This window comes from Seriola aureovittata, chromosome 10, assembly GCF_021018895.1.
Source record: "Seriola aureovittata isolate HTS-2021-v1 ecotype China chromosome 10, ASM2101889v1, whole genome shotgun sequence".
Taxonomy (NCBI): Eukaryota; Metazoa; Chordata; class Actinopteri; order Carangiformes; family Carangidae; genus Seriola; species Seriola aureovittata.
The window spans coordinates 13,631,747-13,651,761 of NC_079373.1; the positions used below are offsets into that span (position 1 = coordinate 13,631,747).

At 39.8% G+C, this 20,015-nt stretch overlaps 2 protein-coding genes across 2 annotated transcripts; one reads left to right on the plus strand and one right to left on the minus strand.

The window, feature by feature from the left end:
* The first annotated feature begins 937 nt into the window (after nt 1-937).
* On the plus strand, nt 938-13,508 carry st8sia2 (ST8 alpha-N-acetyl-neuraminide alpha-2,8-sialyltransferase 2). The gene is made up of 6 exons (XM_056386825.1): nt 938-1,446; nt 2,898-2,954; nt 4,007-4,147; nt 4,243-4,500; nt 7,355-7,648; nt 10,631-13,508. The coding sequence occupies exons 1-6, from the start codon at nt 1,349-1,351 to the stop codon at nt 10,941-10,943; spliced, it is 1,161 nt and encodes a 386-aa protein (XP_056242800.1). The 5' UTR covers nt 938-1,348; the 3' UTR covers nt 10,944-13,508.
* A 177-nt stretch (nt 13,509-13,685) lies between these two features.
* On the minus strand, nt 13,686-19,079 carry fam174b (family with sequence similarity 174 member B). The gene is made up of 3 exons (XM_056386826.1): nt 18,447-19,079; nt 17,374-17,505; nt 13,686-16,414 (listed from the first exon to the last, which is right to left on the minus strand). The coding sequence occupies exons 1-3, from the start codon at nt 18,722-18,724 to the stop codon at nt 16,411-16,413; spliced, it is 414 nt and encodes a 137-aa protein (XP_056242801.1). The 5' UTR covers nt 18,725-19,079; the 3' UTR covers nt 13,686-16,410.
* Nucleotides 19,080-20,015: the final 936 nt, after the last annotated feature.

The following is a 20,015-nucleotide window of genomic DNA, read 5'->3' on the forward strand; positions in this document are numbered from 1 at the left end:
ATCCTTGAGTCCCGGTGAATGTTTGTGCCTACTGTCCTGACCGTCGTCGGCGCGGAGGCATAAATATACTGAAAGTATGGCATTAAGTGCAATAAAATTGCCCCTGTGACTGATATATCTTTATACATGATATATCATTATATTGTTAATGCATCAATGTGTAAGCAGTATTTTAGTCATAACTGTTCAAGGTGGAACTAATTTTAACTACTTCATATTAAATTTGGTCAGAGCAGCAGCGCCTGAGGGTCAGACTCCCTCTGAGGGTCACAAAATAAATCTGAGCTGTTGGAAAGATGAAAACACAAAGTTTGCTATAGTTACATTAATATTCATGTTTGGACTTCTGTCTGATCTTTCCTTTTTTGTGAAATAATGACTAACTTTACATCTTTTCAAAGGACACAGACGTGATGAGGGGAAGATTCATCAGAAATGTAACAAGAGAACTAATCACACTGCTTTTTTTGGAAAGGAACCACAAGCCAAGAGAGATGGTGCCCACTGGTTTAATCTTTAACAATGTTATCATAGCTTATGCTTTGTTATGTAAAATCTTTATCCGCAAAGAAACCACTAAGCTGGAGCTGCCAAATGTATGTAGTGGAATAAAAATGACAATGTTACCCTCAAGTAATGTACTTCATTACTTTCCACCCCTGGTAACCAAAACTATTTAAAAAAAAGGATGTCCCAATTAGCCTCAGTAGGGGTCTGATCCAGGGCTCACTGGCTCTGTTCAGTGGAGACAAGAGATTCACTGAAGCTTTGACCTCTATTTTAAGATGTAGGATATCAGACCACACATCTCCAGTTGATTACTGCACTGGCAATGACCCCTCTGTGTTTGGATGTGAGTCTACTGGATGCAAAACCTGCCTCACACACCTGTCTGGCTTCCTGCATACCGCAGTCTTACACCGCCTCTCTCGGAGAGCTCAACAACACCTGGGAAGTGAAATCAAACTGTGGCTCGCGTACATACGGAGAGTTGGCCCCTGCGCCTTTAAGACTGCATGTGGTCAGGTCTACATCCCGCTGTCCCCATGGCAGGCTGCGCGAGTGCACGCTTTCAAAGTTTGACTGGGGAATAGAGGTAACAGTGGAGACGGCAGCAGCAGCGTCGCCCCGTCGGGAAACAGACACACGGCAATCATCATCTCCATGAAGGAGGGGGGAGGAAGGATCGCAGCTCGCCTGGGAGTGTCCGACCCCGGCGATAAGAACAAAGAGGGGGGAAAAAATGACTGAGCGGATTTTCGATTTCTAAATGGGAAACACAAGGAGGTTAATGTAACACAGGGTCTGCTGAAAGGAGGGACTCCCGGCTGCAGCCTGCCCCTCAGCCATGCCGCTCGTATTCCGCACGCTGTTGTTCGGCTTTGTAACGCTGCTGGTTGTGGTTTTGATAATTGATGATATTGCAGAAGTGGAGGAAGAAACTGCGTAAGTAGCCCGCCGTAATTTACCCACGCATGAGGTGTGAGAGCGAGTCTGTAGTGTAGTGGGTTGTTTTCTTGTCCAGTGAGGTTCTTTCCTTCAGGCTTTTTTTTTTTTTTTTTGCAAGATTTAGTTGTAGATATGAAGTGGAGAAAAGGGAATAAATGAGTGAAATAAGCGAGTTTATTTGAATTAAATAGAAGTTTGGAGTTGAATGTGGAGCGTGTGTGGCTTGTTTCTTCATTTGTAACACTTGGGTGCAGCAGTGGCAGCTGTTCCGACAGCAGCCTGCCTGGGTCTCCAAGGATTAGGCTATTTGTCTTGCAGCAGCCTGCATGCGGGATAGGATACATTTACACTATAAGAGGGAGTGTGTGTGTGTCTGTCTGTTTGTGTGTGTGTGCGAGAGAGAGAGAGAGAAAGACAGACAGGAAGAGATGGATGGGGAGGGGGCAACAGATTGGGAACAAAAGAGGCTTTCTTCTTTTTTCTTTTTCGTTTTTCAGACTTTGAAATGTTGAGCAGTGCAGCAAAAAAAAAAAAAAAAAATGTTCCAATTCACACATGCCCCACTTGCATTTGACCTGCAAGAAAATACCATCTTTATTTAGCATGAAAATACTTGTGTCACATGTGAAACCAAACCAGACCTCAACAGGGCAACATCCTCCTCCTGGTCTCATTATTGTCATCACAAGCTGTGAAGATGTTGTGCTACCTGAGCAGCAAGTAAGACCCCTCTCTAAATCTTTTGGATTTTCATATTTCCCTTTCAGCAAGAACATTTTGTTTTGAATGCAATTACCCGGCTGTGGCTCACGTTGTAATGAGGTCATATTGGTTTGTGATGTGCCGTGGGAGAAGAACCAGAACCAATTGCACTTCTGCATAAATGCAGCTTAAATGCAGGAATATATTTAAAGGCCACCAGGTTTGTAAGAATGAGTGAGAACAGCCCACTTGTCTGTCAAAGCAGCACTCCCCAGTTTCAGTTGCTCGCAGCTTGTCATGATTTTATCACATGCGTCCAAGGTCATGATTGCAATATAGACTGATGCTTAAAAATCTAGATATACATACAGTATGTTTACTGTAAATGCATTTTGGCTCATGCACTCGACACCCCTGTGGAAAGATTGCTCACTTCCCTGTGAAAAGAAAACCTCCTTTCAGTATAATGGGGCTCCATTAAGGCCACATTTCTCCTCATTACATCAGCAAATGGGCCCACAGTGGATTGCTCTAAAAATACCTTGATGTGTGCCTTTCACCCTCATTCTATCTTAAAAGATGGAGGTACAACAAGCCTGCTAGTGAATACATTGGGAGCATTACTGTTACAAGATATGATTACGGGGAGGTTTTGAAGCATTTGTCCATTATCAACCCAAGAATCCAGGCGGCAGCATATGGTTCTTAATTCAATCTAAATCCTTTTTTTTTTTTTTTTGTTCTAGGAACACTGGACATTCAAAGAAGATGAACTTGCAGAAGCTCTTGCCTAAACCACACAGGTCGTAAATCCAATTATCTTCACACACACACACACACACACACACACACACATATATATACACAGCACATACACATACTGTATCGTTAAAGACCACTAGCGGGAAGCTTACTGGTCTCTCCATATAATTTTCAACTGGTATTGGTCATTTGATTCCTTTGCAGCTTTGATAACACAGTGAGTCATTCACAGTGAGTGTCTTGTTACTTTTCACAGAAAGAAGGCAGCTGCTATAAATACGCATCAGTGTGGAGGTATCCATGTGATGATGGGAACATCTGCCATAAAAATAAAGATGGACTAAAAGTTAAAGAAAAGAATGCTGTATTTCAAATAACATCACTTTATTGCATTTAAATTATTCTAAAGGTCACTGAAGCCATATCCATTGAAGTCAGTATTGTAGATACAGTGGTGGAGGGAGCATTCAGATACTTTACTTAAACAGAAGCAGTAACTACCCTAAAGAAAAACTCTGCAAAAACTGTTTCATGCATAATTGTACTTGATTAAAGGACATAAGAGTTTCACAAAGTATCAAGTAAAATATGGCAGCTGTGGGTGTTATTTCATCAGTGATGCAGTAAATAAGTGTAAATACCATTTGACTTGTGATGGGTTGAGATGGAGCTAATTCGAACTACATTATAATACTGATAGATTGTTCTATAATAATACATTATATTTAATATTGAAGTAGATCTTTGTGTGTAAACTCTTAATGTGCAATGTAACCAGTAACTAAACTGCAAAATGGTGTAGTGCAGTAAAAAGTCCAATATTTCTCTCTAAAAGGTACTGGAGTGAAAATGTAAAGAATAAAATGGTAATACTAAGTTAAATTTGAACTTGTATAAGTACAGTTCTGAAGTAACACTATATAAATTATTCCCAAAATCACAGATCTGTCCCAAATATGACACCCTGGGAACGACTCATACAAAAACCCTTCCATTGAAATTCACACAAATAACAAGCTTTTTATTTCTGATTGATGAGAATTTGAAAGATCAGCATTGTGTGTCAATAACATGACTCTCCATCCTCATGTAGAAAGGCGGCGGCACACGTGGATCCCACTGCTTTGACAAGACTGAGGATAGATGTGAACCACCATCGGCCGAGCTACAATCACACTGCCAAGCTCTCGTCAAACAACTGGACCTTCAACAAGACCCTCTCCAACCTCATCAGGCACAATCATAATTCTCCACAATTATCTCTGCAAGGCTGTACACGTCAATAAGCGGAGTCTTTCATAACCAGTCTGTATCTTCTCCTTTTGACAGGAAGAGTATTCTGAGATTCTTCGACCCGGAGAGAGACATCTCGATCCTCAAGGGCACTCTGAAACCAGGAGATATCATCCATTATGTTTTTGATCGCCACAGCACCACAAACATCTCAGAAAATCTCTACCGTCTTCTGCCAACCATATCCCCCATGAAAAACCAACATCACAGGCGCTGTGCCATTGTGGGAAACTCTGGGATTCTGCTGAACAGCAGCTGTGGCCCAGAGATTGACTCGCACGACTTTGTTATCAGGTATTTTCTTTTTGCATAGAAACAGCATGAGTGATTTCAGGGTTGGAAGTCTTCCACTTGAAAAAAATGATAAAAACCTGCAAGTTAAAGTAGACTGTAATTGAAATGGATTAGTAAATTAGTTTCAGTTTTAGGTTTATCTCACTTCTACTAAGGGTATAATTCACATTTGAATGATAATCACTTTCTCGAGTTCTCGGTTTAATTCAGGTTTGGAGTCGGTGCTCACACAGCTGGAAATATATTAATTGCACTTTTGAAAAAGCTGTCAAAGCCTTTTAATGATTTTAAGTTGGAAACAAACTTCCAGACTGAGAGCAATTAAATGCATGATTATACATGAAATTGACATTTTGAAAAAGCTTTTGCATCCGGCGGCAACACACGGTGTTTTGCAGAGAGACACCGGTACTCTCAGGGGTCCTGCTTTCAATTACCAGAGAACTCTGTCTGTGAAGCCATCAGCCGGCCGTGTTTTGTGTTTGGGTGTAAGCAAAAGAGCCACTGAGTGGGTTATTTATCACTATTCATACTTGTCATTGCATGAAATCTGTCGAGAGTTATTTTATGATGGAATATGCAAAAAAGTTTTTTTTAAAAAGTATAAAAGTATAAGTATTCTGGTTGGGATTCTGTATACATGGAGGGACAGGCGAACAAAGCAAGTGCTATCTGCACTGGTATTTACGGTGAAAAACATCCACTCATAAATCAGTGCTGCTGTTGTATAAGCCAAGCAGGAAGCTGTCTGTGGTAGCACCTTGTTGAGCTGATTGATCGATAACTGGATAGACCTCAAAATGTCGGCATGTCCCTTTTTTTTTTTTTTTGTAATTCTGAAATTGATTCCTTTTATCTTCGCATCTTGTCTCTTCTAAGTGCTGCAATGTTATGCTGATGAGGAGAGGTCATGATTCCTAGACTGTAGCAGCATGATGATAATGCCGAGGCTCGGCGGTAATGGTCGGGCTGAAGGCAGACAACAGGGAATGTGGCATTTTGAGAAGCTGAGGAATTTACTCTTGGCATTCACGTATCAGATAGGGAGTTAATGTCTCAGCTAAATATAGTTCTCTGCCCTGTGCTTGGTTTTCACAAAGTAGGTGGACAGTGTTTGGGATGCTCGTTATAGATGATTTTTAGCTCGGGGATAATTGGGTACACTCCTGCAGTTCAGTACAACTTAAAAAAAGAAACGGCACTAAGTCAGCCAATGGTGCACATTTGTCACGTTTTCAGTTGTAATCTCTGGACAAACTGTTTCCTCATGCAGGTACATTAGCAGCCATGCTTCACTGACAGTTTCCATTAACCTGTAAGAGAACCCAATGTCCCTGTCCAGAGGGCGGATCGATCGTATCAATACTGGCGATACTAAGTCTTGTTTTGAGTATCGCACACCGATCACCTAATTAGTTCAGAGAATTCACACGAGAAATATACATTATTCACTATTAAGGACTGTCCAGTGTTTTAACAGGCGTGTGATTAAACATTTAACTCTTAATTGTTAAATGAAATGTGTATTTTTGAAAATTGTTTGTTGGTTAAAAAATACATATATATATATATATATCAGGAAGTAGCTTATTGATGATGCATGCAAAGATGGAGATGTGTGGTTTTCACTGGACAGCGAGAGCGAGTTGATACCAGAGTGTAAATTAGAGTACGAGGAGATACTTAACAAAAAAGCACTCCCGGTGTGTTTTCCTGCCACGCGTTACGAGAGTAGAAAAGCTCCACCATGAAGATAATAACCAGCTTTGTGTTTTCTGGCATTTATGAAGAGGCTGAGGTTAACATCAGTAAACTAAACGCTATTCTGCTGAATTTCACTTGTTTTTCTGCTGTATTTCACTCCTGGTTAAAGCTTCTGCAGAATAAATGCTGTGACTAACCTTGGTAAGGTACAGATGGATGATAAATTACTGGAAAAAGTCAAATAAAAGTGTCTTAGGAAGGTGTTGGGCCAACATGAGGCGTTAGAACAGCGTCTGTCCTCCTCCTACACTGTAGTCCGCTCCTGAAATTTCCCTTCTTGGTATTTATCAGTGTTTTACTATAGTATGATGGTATCCTTGTAAAGTGAACATTTAAGTGACGGCGAAGACCACAGCATATGAACTGCATATGTCTCTCATCATTTTCGTACCAATCAGCCCCCTCATGTCCTGTATGGAACCATCTGCATTAATCTTTTATTCAGGGTTTTCCTTTAAATTGTTGCCCATCTTTACATGTCCTACTTTTAACTAAACAAAGGACGGGGACAGGCTCCAGTCGCTGTCTTTGTATTTAGTCTCTTGAAATTCTTTAGGATGCTACAGTCCCTGCCAGGAGCAAAAAATCAATTGAAATCACATTTAAGATGATGAGCACTCAAATTTTCTTCTTAATTTTTTTTTTTTTTTTTTAATTAGCTCATTAACAACAGTCCACTATACACTGATGTTTCCAGCTCTGCCTTCATCTGTCTGTGTGTGTGTGTGTGTGTGTGTGTGTGTGTGTGTGTGTGTGTGAAAAAATGTAAGAAGAAAATGTGAGAGCTCACCCTAAATGGGATGACATGGCTTTTATCAGTCACTAAATGTAAATTGAAAGGGAATCCTGAGGGAGAATTAGGAAAGTTCATTTTATGGGGAACCTGTCTCCTCCATTGAAACACATTTCACTGGGGAACTTTGCATTTTCTTTGTTTCAGTAGCCCATTGACTTGCTTGCAGATGTGTATGCAGATGTGTATGTGTATGCTTAGGGAGGTTCAGATCAAAAGAAACCAGGAATTCCTGTACGAAATAATGTCACATTTGCAGTCTATGATATTGTGTGACCGATGCTTGCTTGTCCGAAGGTGTAACCTGGCGCCAGTGGAGGAGTACTCTCGGGATGTGGGGCGGCGTACCAACTTGGTGACCATGAACCCCTCGGTGGTGCAGCGGGCCTTCATGGACCTGGTCAGTGAAGAGTGGAGGCATCGATTCCTGCAGCGGCTTCAAAGCCTCAGTGGCAGCGTGCTCTGGATCCCGGCCTTCATGGCCAAGGGGGGAGAGGAGCGTGTGGAGTGGGCCCTCCGTCTCATCCTGCTGCACACTGTGGACGTACGCACCGCCTTCCCCTCGCTGCGCCTTCTCCACGCTGTCAGAGGGTAAGATGCAGCTCAGGCTCCCGGTGTGCTGCGTCCCATAAGAATACCTGTGAGCAGCATAATCAAGGGGGCTGGTGGCAGAGTCTAATCTGCAGCTCAGCTGGCTATTTTTAAAAGGAGTATTAAGGCTGATCACCAGGGGCAGCCAATGTGAGAAGGCTACTCTGTCTCCTCACCCGAATCGTCTCATCAAATCCGTCTTAATGAAGTATAAAATGTGTGTGTTGATTCTAAAACAAATGGCATAATTCAGGTTTTATTTGTAGACAAGGATCAGTTGTGGCTCTCTTTCAAGGAATAGTTTGACTTTTTGGAAAATGTATTTATTTGCTTTCTTGCAGAGAATTAGATGAGAAGATCAATACCACTCCCACTGTTTGAAAGGGGGGAAAGCTTTGCCTGGCTCTGTTCAAAATGTTAAATTATACCTACCAACAGCTCTTGTTGTGTCATGTTTGTTTTAGAAATGTAACAAGACCAGTAGTCTACAGCTCTGAGGCTGTAAATGTAACTACTAACAAATCTCATAGTTGAGTGTGATATGTGACAAAGGAGGTATAATGTTTACAGTGTTCACCATCTTAGTTTGGCATGGTAGCATGCTAACATTTCCCAACTCTCACTAAACAGCTGAGGCTGATGGAAATGTCAAGATTTGTATTTGGTTATAAACTGAAGTATTGGACAATTTTTCATGTCCTGAATTCATTCTGAGGAGGATATGAATATATGTCAACCTAATGATGGTGCCAGAGGAAATGGGTTTGCCAAAGTTTGTCACCTGAGGAGAATGAATTTATTTATAAAAATGCCATGACAATTCATCCAGTGTTTGATATGAGATTTTATTTCCTAGAACCAGCGTGACTAAAAACAGCAAAACTATTCCTTTTGAATTGAGGCTTATTTCTCCGCTGTTTGACCAGGTGTTCATCCTTGACTTTTTACGCTGATGTTGACACTGATTTTAACATTTTATGAAAATGCTTTCTAATGAAAATATGAATTTCTGAAGAGATCAGTTGGTGTCAGGTTGCGTGCTCATTCGTCAGCTCCAAATTACTATTTAGATTCTGTTGTTGACAGGCCTCTGCAGGGGCTCAGGAATAGCACAGATAACAAGCAATGTTCTTAAAGCTGTGGTATAACAGGACTTGTTTGGTGTGTACTTTTTGTTAATCTTTATTATTTGTGTTGATTTAGTTTAGAGCTGGTCAGGGATCTTGAGCTGTGCTTTTTGCATATCTGTCAAATCCAGCCTCCGCTGCCTTCAGGCTTTTATAAAATCCCTCTCTGCATTTTTTTTTTTTTTTTTTTTTTTGCTGTCCCTGCCTCACTCTCATCACCACCAGACTCTGCTCCGGATCTTTCCTGCCTCGTTAAAAACCTAACAACCACTGCTGGTCAGTGACCAAATTATGCCATTTTATATGCCCCAACTAACACTCGCTATTGCAAAGGGGTAGAACTGGGCCATGATTTTGATTCATGTAGTTCACAGTCTGTGAGATATGATTTCACCAGAGAGAAAATAATTTCCCTGACTTTCTCTTACAGATGAAAACACATGTCTTGGCTGAACTTTAAATCCCCATCGTCTACAGTAGAAGACAAAGGTTCTGCTTACATTCATTCCAACCAAATACCGTATCAGATCCTTCCACTGTTAATTAGACCTTGCTCTCTGCTCTGGTTGTTGGGATACTGATCACCTGCTGTAGTGTGTGTGTGTGTGTGTGTGTGTGTGTGTGTGTGTGTGTGTGTGTGTGTGTGGCTGGATTGTAAACCTGCCCACTGTTTGCCCTTCATGGCACATGAACTGCTTTAAATAGAACAACCTCTACATCTCAATACGACCTTCCACACTTACCAAAGAGCATGTTAGGAAAGCTGGGGTGGGGGTTGGGGGGGTTGGCGGGAGCGATAGCCTCGAGCCTGAAAAGAATTGGCCAGTGACTGGAAAGGAAAATGAAGTCTGGGCAGTGAGCGTTTGACCACCTGCACCTGAAGTTGCTCCCAAGGGAGACATGTGGCATCTCCCTGTCATAGGAGCTCATAGGTCACCTAAAGTAGAAGAAAGCAATTCGCTTCAGCGTGTGCTGTTTTTTTTTTTTTTTCCCGACGTGCGGCAGTAAAATAACACATGCTCAGCAAACAGCCTGCAGAAACAAAATCCACCTGAACCTGTCTCAAATGTGTAGCCTTCAGGGGTTGCTTCACTTACAATTAAAGCTCTGCCAGTGTGGGGAGATAAATCGTTCTTCTTCACTACACAGTTTCCATTATTTCTTGTGTGTCTTTTGTCTTGACACCCGACAGATATAAATATAAATCAGAAATAATTTGTTTCTTATGATGGCTGTGCTGATATCAAGGAAATTGCACTAGATTCAATATTCTTGAGCCAGTATCTTTTAAATTGGAAATGTGTGGAATGACCTTGTTTTTCTGCTTTTAGAATAGGGCTGAGTGACGATTATTTGAAGTCTCAATCTGTGGATTTAATCATTGAACCAAAAGGAAAAAAAAAAAAAGTAAGAAAATAGGTTTTTTTCGTCACAAATGCCTCTCGATGAATGAGTTAAGACATGAGGTTTTAGGGCTACTAAATGACTTGTTTAAGGGTTTTTTTTGCAGTCCATCCACTGAGCAGGAAGAAGAAAAAAAAGTTCACGTATTGATCTGTGAGCAGACAGATCTTTGAAGGGACAGTCGGTCTGCAACACAGAAACATGCTCTGAATTTTTACTTGTGACTTTTTAGAATTCAGCTCCTCTCTGTTTGCTCCGGCATCCTGTTTATCTGACTTAATGTCAGAACCCAGAGGGAGAAAGGTCTTACTCAAGGAGATGAGTGTTGCTTCCAAGTGAATACTGACTTCACTGTGCTAAATAGAAAAGAGCTCTGAGGACCTTGAACATTTCCTACTTTTTACTGTACTTCTACTTGAGCTAATGACACACTGTGTCTCTTTGTCAACAGGTATTGGCTCACCAACAACGTCCACATCAAGCGTCCGACCACTGGCCTCCTCATGTACACGATGGCCACTCGCTTCTGCGAGGAGATCCATCTTTATGGCTTCTGGCCCTTTGCACTCGACCCACAGGGCAAACCAGTTAAATACCACTACTACGACACTCTGAAATACGAGTACACGTCCAGCTCTAGTCCTCACACCATGCCGCTGGAATTCAGGACCCTGAGCACATTGCACAGACAGGGGGCGCTCCGGCTCCACACTGGGACCTGTGATGCAGAGAGGAGACCACAGAGGGAGCTCCAGAGCAAATAGCTGGATGGAAGATCACCATGGGAACCACTGTCTTGACTGAGAAGACTTTATACAAACAGTTTACTTGTTACTGTACTTTTATGAAACTTGAATTAACTTATTTTCAGTAATTGGAATGAACTTTTATTTCTATTTTGAGCTCTTGTAGTGACTCATTTCACTGGTGTGTTTTACCTTTTTAATGAGATTTCTATGGCAACCTTTAAAAATAATGAGACCGTTGTTGTCCAGCTCCCTTTTGCTGGTGTGACCCAAATGTTCACAGGAGATGGTGTCATGTCCATCTGTTGGCTGCTTCCTTGGACAGCCAGCGACCTTAAAACTAGGTTCCCAGCATGGTTACAAGTTATGAATTAAGGATTCCAAACACATATTTGTTTGCAACTCATAAATGAGTCATGAGTTGCCATAAATTTAATATTCCTAGTTTATGATATGATAGGGCTTTCATTAATAGTGTGTTTTTATTTTACCCAGAATGTGAACAGCATGAAGAGCTGTTGAATTAATTGTTCCTGTGGGTCACTGGTTGGGCCACAAGATGGAAGCACTTAATACTGAGGGAGAATGATGATAAAAGAAAAAAAAAAAAGAAAAAAGTGTTTTTAGTGTGAAGAACCCTTTTGATTCGGCTCTTTTTAAAAGAGTTGATATATTTAACTTGTGATAACTCCTGATAGAGAACATTTTACATGTATGCTTTTGTAGCTTCTTATAAAGTACCTTTTAAAACAGGTCATTCATAAGCAGAAATTCCAAAAGCCCAGCCACCGAGAACAGCTGTGTGATAATGTTCGGTTACCTGGAGAGCCGAATGAAGAAACGCAAGCATGTTGAATTGTATTCAACGTTCTGTGAGGATAAAGGAGGAGTGTAGCAGCTGTTCACATAGAAATGTTTACACAGACTCAGTAAACCCACTTTGTAAACTTTTCTTGAAGAAAACCAGCCCTGTTAGTATCTAGGTCAGATTGTAGTTGTATGGTGGTATTAATAGGAGCTTTGCATTTAAAAAAAAAAAAAAAAATTTGTAATGAATGTATTGGTGATTTTCTTAAAAATGCTTCCCAACGATTCCCATAATGTGCTTTAAATAGACTCCAAGTCACAGTTATCAGTGGTTTCAGTGCACTGAGAGGAGGAAGAGCTGATAAGTATGTATGCCTTTATTCAGTTGAAATGATTTATTAATTATACATGTAGTGTGTTGGAGTTAGTAATCAAATATAGGTTGATGCAGATATTTGCTAATTTGATGAAGCTGCCAGTATTTGTGCCTGTAGAAAAATTAGACTTTTTTTTTAAAATTGGAACATTCACACGCCCAGAAATAAAAAAAAAAAAAAAAAAATGTTTATCCAAGTTATTCTTGACAGGGTGGGAAACATGGAAAAATAGAGCTACATGATTGTCTTAATAGTGTTACTCACTTCTGAAACCCAGATATGAATAGACACTAAAAAAAAACAAAAAAAAAAACAGAATGTGCAAAAAAGTATGTTTTATTACAGGTCTGCAGACTTGTTTTTATGTAGTTGTCGTCAGGAAAGAAACGAGGCCAATACCAGACTGATTTTTCAAACTAATACCTCAATTTAATGCTCGTTTGGTTAATATTTTTTTGCTTCCAAGCTCCACCTCAGTAAAAATCTCAAAGTTTTTTGGATTGTCTCGACACTGGGCCTTTTGCCAAACTTTGTGGGTATTTTTCTGCAACAAAATGCCTCTGTTAATAAAAATTAACAGGAGTATTTGAAATATTCCAAGCGCTCTGTAGCTAAACAAGTCGCCTCTCATGTGCTCCCAGCCATGTGATTTGTCCATGAAAGTGTTGTTTTGACAGGATGTGCCTGTTGACTTGCATGTTGGCCTTATTACGTTGCCAATTAAGTTAAGAATAGACATGAAAGTTGTACTAGAGACGTCAGCAGTTTGAAGCAATGAAAGGTTTATTTGTGAAAACTCGTCTGAGCTCGGCAAAAATAGAAACATTCTGTGACCAACACTACTAAGTTAATTAACCCAGAGTCTGGAATCTGCCTCGGTTTAGAAAACTTTCTACTGACACGTACAGGTAGGTGACAGATTCAAGGAAAATGGGAGTAAATGAGCGGAGAGATGCAGTGAATGCAGATGCTTCCATACAGGGCACAAGTGGGCCACTAAATCAGAATGATGTGAATCATATGCTATGGCCTTCGCAGTCACCAGATCTCAACCCAACTGAGGCCTGTGGTTGATTTTAGATTGACGTCTTTGGCAGCCCTCCACACCACTGTCATGAGAGAATATATTTTGGAGGAACTGGGTTCATCCCTCCAGGAGAGTTTCACAGATTTGAGGAATCTATGTCAGGGTCACCGCCGCTGAAGCTGCCCCAGCGGCTTGCACTGGCCCAACACCTCACTAAGAGACTTAATGCTGGATTTTTCCTTTAATCTGTCACCCATCTATAGTTTCCGTTGTGAAACTCTGGTTGTGTTGTTTAATCTCACGTTTTCTCATGTATACTTGTATGTTAACATGTTTAATGTCCATATTCCAGCAAACAAATGTTACCTTTTGCATGTCTGTCTTGTCTCAATGCATACACTTAGTGTATATTTCAAATTTTGTTTTCAAAATCTTCTGAATGACTCAAGGACACTTAAATTGTGCAGTTATGACAAAGTGAATGTACTTTTATGTAGCAAAAAATACACAAAAGATTAGAGTGGAAAAAAAAACACTTCAGCCTCATCCTTAAAATGATTTAACACTTCAAAGGAAGCAGTTTTATTTCAGTAGTGTTTCAAAGAAATGGAAACTGAGGAAACAGCCGTGGGTACGCATAACATCTCTCTGACAGAAACCAAGCAGGGACTTGTTGCCAATAAACTTCCAAAACAGTTTGAACATTTAACTGTTTCTGGTTTAAATGTGGGATCAGAGAAATTAGCTACAATCTTCAAATAGGCACCACACTGACTTTGATTCATTTTACAAGAGGAACTTTCTGTAGCAGATGATTCAGTTCTAATAAAAGTCCAGAATTAGCATCTTGATGAGCAGGGTTTTTCCACAATTTCACACACAACAAATGATAAAATAAAAGATGTTGACAAGATGGAGGAGGAGAACAGTACAAGGGTGACATAGTCGCCTGAGACAAATTTAGCAGAGGCACAAAAAATGGATCTGCAGTTTTCTGCACGGACAGTGAAAGACTCAAGTTAAACATGACACACAATAGTGAAGTGAACAGTGGTCATATAGTCTGAGGAAAACGCACATAAAATAGTCAACAGTCTGATAATTGTACTGTAGAACTTTATATCAAAAATACGGTTTAAAATTTGATTCACGTATGACTCAAAGAATGATTGAAGAACCTTATCAGACATTTACACACTCTCCTGCATACCGCTTGTATATTAAACAAAGACACAACATGTATCCAGTCTTCTGTGAACGTCAAGAACTTGTTTTTAACAAAGAGGAAATACACAATGTTCTTTCTCCTGGAAAGAAAGTGGATGAATAGGTTGTACAAGATTGGCCAATGCAGTTTCTTTTCTTTTTTTTTTCTCTTATTTAAGCAGGGATGGAGGTCATTTGAAAACAGCTGCACCTGTAGGCCACGGTGCACTATCAAATCACAGTTTGGATTAAAACAGAAGGTCACCTACAACAACCACACTGACATTTACTGCAGAAACCTAATCTAGGAGCACTCTGCATTATTGTTAGTTTACTGTAATTACATTTACGGTTCAGGCAAAGACAAGGGAGGTTTGTGAACTCCTCTGCTAGTCCTTTCATTTATTATGAATCGGACCTCTGGTTAATTATTGTGTATTTGGTATTTGAATTAAACATAACAAATATGACAAAGCAGTCCTTCATTATTCATACGAGTGGCTTCATACTTATTTAATAGGGAAAATGTTTTAATTATTTGTCAGAATTTGGTAAAACCTCCATTTTAGATGGTCAGTGCCAGTGTTTACAAACTGCATAGAAGCCGACTGTTGCCTTTACTTACTTTGGTTTTACTTATTGTAGAAGCTTAGCTAATGTTACTGATTTGTCTCAGCCAGCTTCCTCTGCATCTAAACGTCCACGTTTGAGCTCAGGGAAATCACGCTTGAGGACAATGGCTGATTTTTGAAAAAATATTAAAGTATTACACCCAATTGAAGAAATAGAGGCCCTCTTCACCAGAGTCTGTGTGGCACAGATAAGCAACTCTTCAGGAAAAAATGGCCCTTTTCAAGTTAAACATTACAATAATCAGTGAGCCATTAAAGGAAATTATTGCAGGGGATTTGACATAATTCTAGACTAGCTGTTCACATACTCTCTCAAACAAGAGATACCAGATTTTGTGGGTCATTTTTAGTTAAGCAACTTGACATTATATGGAGATATAAAATCATTTTGATTCTAAGTAAGACACTGGGTGCGCGTTGTGCATGTTAGATACTGTAACTACTTCACTACAGTCTTTAAACCTGTGGTTGATAATGATTAGTGGTAACTCGATCAGATGAAACTCTCACATGATTGAACACACCTGATCACAACAGAGTACAGCATTCACATTCACAGCAGATGGATGTATTCCATAAATACCTTACAAATATATACTGACGATATTCTTCTAGCTTTTTAATCGAATGTGAAAATGTAAAACTTCAGCTGAGATAGCAGCAAAATAGGAATGTCTCAAAACACAGTAAAAAAATATATACGCTTACTCCATACATAAGGACAGAAAGCCTTTGACAGTATATATGCACAATAAAGTGGTTAGTAGATAGAGATATGTTTGGTATTAAAGTTGAGTTAAAAATATCACTTACTGTGTATATAACTAGATTCTTCATAGTGTGCAAATTTTATATCTGAATAAAGTATTCTCTGCACAATATTTGTTGGATGTTAACATTTTGTGCATCAGCTGATGGTCTTCAGTGGCCATCAAGTATTTATTTAAGGATTACATATTAAATCATAAATAGATGTGATTAACCCTGCATTCTTCCAAGGGTGGATAATAGATTTAAAGCCTTGATTCCTTCATAAACTCTTCAGTAATGTAGCTCAAGTGAAAAAAAAAAGGTCAGACAATGTAAGAAATAAAATATTTCCATGTAGTGAATTGTTATGGAGATGACTGACCTCCAAGCTGCCGACAGCCTGATTGCTATATGACTTTTGAGGAGATGTCATGATATGGATGAACGTCCTGATCTTTAATATTGGAAAGAACTGGGCAGGACATTTGTGCAACGTGATAGACGCGTCTATAAAGCAGCAAACAATGACATCCAGTCCTTTAAACACAGATAAAAAGCCATGCACAAGCAGCGGGGGAAGTTGCTGATTTGGTAAGACTTGACAACAAAAAAAGAAAATATAGGAAATCACTTGAGTTGTCCCGGGGAGAGCAGGAGTTATCAAATAATGACGTCCACGCTGGGATTCACCTGCCCAAAAAAACAAAAAGTGAAAACTAGTTTAAAAAAAGTTACTTTACAAGCAAGTGGCAATCTGGTGTTACAGTGCATATGTTGAGGAGAAAACATGTTTGTGTCCTGTCTGACTTGGAAGTCAAGAAAGTCAGGAAAACAGGACGTCATATGTTCCTTTGAGGAAGTGGTTGTGTGTTAAAGAACAATTGAAAGGACGGAAGGGCGAAACCTAAAGTCAACATCACATTTAAAGTAAAACAGTTTTTCTTTAAAATAGTGTGCTTCTCCAAGAAACACACTACCTATACTTTAATGCAATTATTCCTATTCAGTAGGTGTGGTTTTGTATTGCATCTCAACCCTTTCAGACTTCAGCAGCAGTAAGAGCTGAAGCAGCTGCTTCAAGAACATTGACTTTGGCACAACTCTGGTGCCACCTGACAAAGTCTCATAGTCAAAACAGAGTAACAAGTTGCTTTCCATAGGCAAATAAAGATTAAAACGTTTGATGACCACAATGGTAACAATTAAGATAAGTAGAGGCATTGAGAAAAAGGCTAAACTGTCAGACTACTAATACTAGGCAATATAAAAGTACTAAATATAAATGGTCCATTTTTTTTTTTTAAATAGTCTGCACTGACCTTCTAAATTTAATTTGTTGGATGGAGTCAAGCTCCTACAAAGAAACACTACAACATTTTTAAGGACAAATATAAATACGTCCGTGTAGAAATAAAGAGCTACTGTGCAGTGCACATGACAGAGTAGTTTATAATGACCTGATTACACACACAGTGGTCAGTACCTCCACTGTTACAGTGTGTGCACCAAATCCATAGGGAATCATAGGCCTAACTTCTTTGATACGTGCAGAACATTCTCACTGAGACCAAAGTTTTCTTTGGTCTAGGAATGACATGGATATCTGTTGCAGGGACGTCTTTTGCTTGGGGGATTTAAACTGAACAAACCTGTATTTGACATCAAACAGAGTTGAATCATCCTCATCATCGTTCTCCTCATTAAGCGGGGCCATCTCAACGCGCTCTGCAGGCGTAGTTATAATATCATATTTTCGTGTTTTTCTGATTCGCCTCCCAGATCTGTGGGAAGGAGAACAGTGCCAAACGTGAGATGAGCACAAGAAATAAAATCACACCATTTAGGCTGAATATGCCTCCAACTTTAGCTAAACCTAGTTTAGTTTTGCCAGCTGGAGTAGATTGAATTGGTACCTTGTGAGTTCTTATACAACCACATTAATGCTCATGCTGGCTGTTAGTACAGTCCTAAAAGCCTAATGTTTTCCTCAGATGAAATACTGAAGCAACTTTTAAAATCGATAGAACATTAATCACCATCAACTGAGATGATCGATTTGTTATCTATCAACCAAAATACAAGTAATACTCCAGAGCTAGCCTCATAAATGTAAACATTTGCATTTTTCTCATGTCTTTTATGTCACTGTAAAGCCATACGCAGACAGCACATTGGGCTCTAGGAACTTTTGATTGCCACTTTCCATGTGTAGTGACATTTTATTGACAAAATAATTACTTGTGAGAATATTGATCAAAAAGATTAATCAACAATGAAAATAAGCATTATTTGCATCCCTAATATAGGCCTACAATGTAAAGTGAAAACCTAAAATAAGTTCTTTGTGATCAATGCACTTAATACTGTGGTGAAGCCCATAAATGTAGAACAATATATACTTCATGTTAGATATCCACTGATTAGATTCACAGGTCACATAAGACTGAAAAATAACCCACATGAGGCATTATATCATCTTAGGCTACTACTCACAATACAATTCCCTGTAGGCACATTATTAATAGGCCCAGACCTTTCCTGTAGGCTTCCACCGTCACATGGAACATAACACAGCCACATGCTCCCAATCGATTAATTTACCAGGAACAGATTTCAAAGAGCGATCACAATGTGACTGCATCATTGTGAGGCTGGTTGTTATGGGCCTTAGGGACATACAACCATCTAGCCTAATAGAAAACCTTTGTATCAACCTGCCTACCTGACCACTTTGATGACCAGGCATGTGATGAGAGCAGCTGTTAACACGCAGATGAAAATAACAATGTTTTTCAGAGTTGGAAGATGCGTCATTAGAGATGAAATCCGGGATCCCACGGCAGCATCTGTGACATTACTTGTCAGTTCATCTTCGCTGATGGTGGATGATGATGATGTTGAATTTAACTGCATCGCTGGTGAGGAGTTAGTTTGAGGTTCGCCGCTAACCCGCCAAAGAGCCGCGATAATAAAAGTTAAAGCCAGATTGTATGTCACCATGGTGCTGAAAAAATGAAAACGCAAGCTGGATGTTCAATAAGTCGTTTCTCCAAACTAGATGAAATGCGACAGCAGCTGTTACATTATAGAGGATCAGCTTATCAGTGTCAGATTTTGCTGTATACACAATAAAGCAAATGTGAAACGCAAATATCCATGTCTCTACCCGTCCACGCTTTTCCTATTGGTGAACTTCTACGTCGTAACTTGCATTTGCCTCCAAAACCCGTTTTCCTTGAGGTGAGTTATAGAAATTCCTTCCTGATTGCATTAGACTTCGTGTAGAAATGGGGATTATCCGCCTCAGGAAGAGCTCTGCAGGCTGGCCCACTGTTCCTGGTGCTGAAGAGAAGGAGCATTATGTGGGCTTGTGTTGCCTTCAAGACAGCCTCGTATTTCCTAATTGCTACAGACCTGCTGTCATTAAAAAGGGGCGGATGTTTGGTAGCTTGCGCTGAAGGGCACTTTTTTTGTGAAGTGTGTTTGTAAGAGGTGGAGAGATTAAACTTTACTGATCCCCGCAGGAACAATTCACGTGTTACAGCAGCTCAAAAGCAGAAGAAAAAAAGTGAGTGATGAAAACTATTGTACATAGCCTACTCTATGTGCACTTATCACATATACAGATATGGTTGGCTGGCAATACACACATGATATAAAGTGTTAAGTGTTTTATTATTTATACTGATGTTGCATCATGTCAACATCATGACATCACTAGAATAATACAGAGGACACGGCCATGGTGTCGTCAATGGCAGTGACACCCCTTTTTAGAGTAAACCTTATACTTAAATTCCTTGCATATCACTGAATAGGTCCTTTTGCTGAAGAGCCGTAGCCCTAAAGAGATACCAACCAACAGTTTTGTAACACATTATTTTTGGTATTCTTAGACATAAGGGCCTATGGTCCGATCTTATTTATGAATGCAGCAACATCTAGAGGATACAGGTCTATATCCTACATCTACATAAAGATGTCTAATGACAAAACATTGAAACACTTGGTGTCACAGATCTTTACCACTTCACTGCACATTTAGTGTCAGCTGGGAGTTAACACATTTCCGACAGTATTTGAAGGCAGCATTTCTCTGTTTACCCACGGGCCATAGCAGACACAATTTTCCAAGGGCAGCAGACTCCCGGGTCAAGACTGCAGATTCCAGATAAAATATTGACGAGACAAGACAGTGATAAGCAGTCAATTGATCAGTGACGGTGATAATCATTCAGCATATCCACTGGTATTAACACAAACGACAACACAAAATCAATCTCTGTCTTTT

Coding starts and splice junctions, on each gene's coding strand:
- st8sia2 (XM_056386825.1), top strand. CDS start 1,349: ATGCCGCTCGTATTCCGCACGCTGTTGTTCGGCTTTGTAACGCTGCTG. Junction 4,148..4,242: donor ACCCTCTCCAACCTCATCAG/GCACAATCATAA, acceptor TCCTTTTGACAG/GAAGAGTATTCTGAGATTCT. Junction 7,649..10,630: donor CTTCTCCACGCTGTCAGAGG/GTAAGATGCAGC, acceptor CTTTGTCAACAG/GTATTGGCTCACCAACAACG.
- fam174b (XM_056386826.1), bottom strand. CDS start 18,724: ATGGTGACATACAATCTGGCTTTAACTTTTATTATCGCGGCTCTTTGG. Junction 17,506..18,446: donor CTGGTCATCAAAGTGGTCAG/GTAGGCAGGTTG, acceptor TCCTTCCCACAG/ATCTGGGAGGCGAATCAGAA.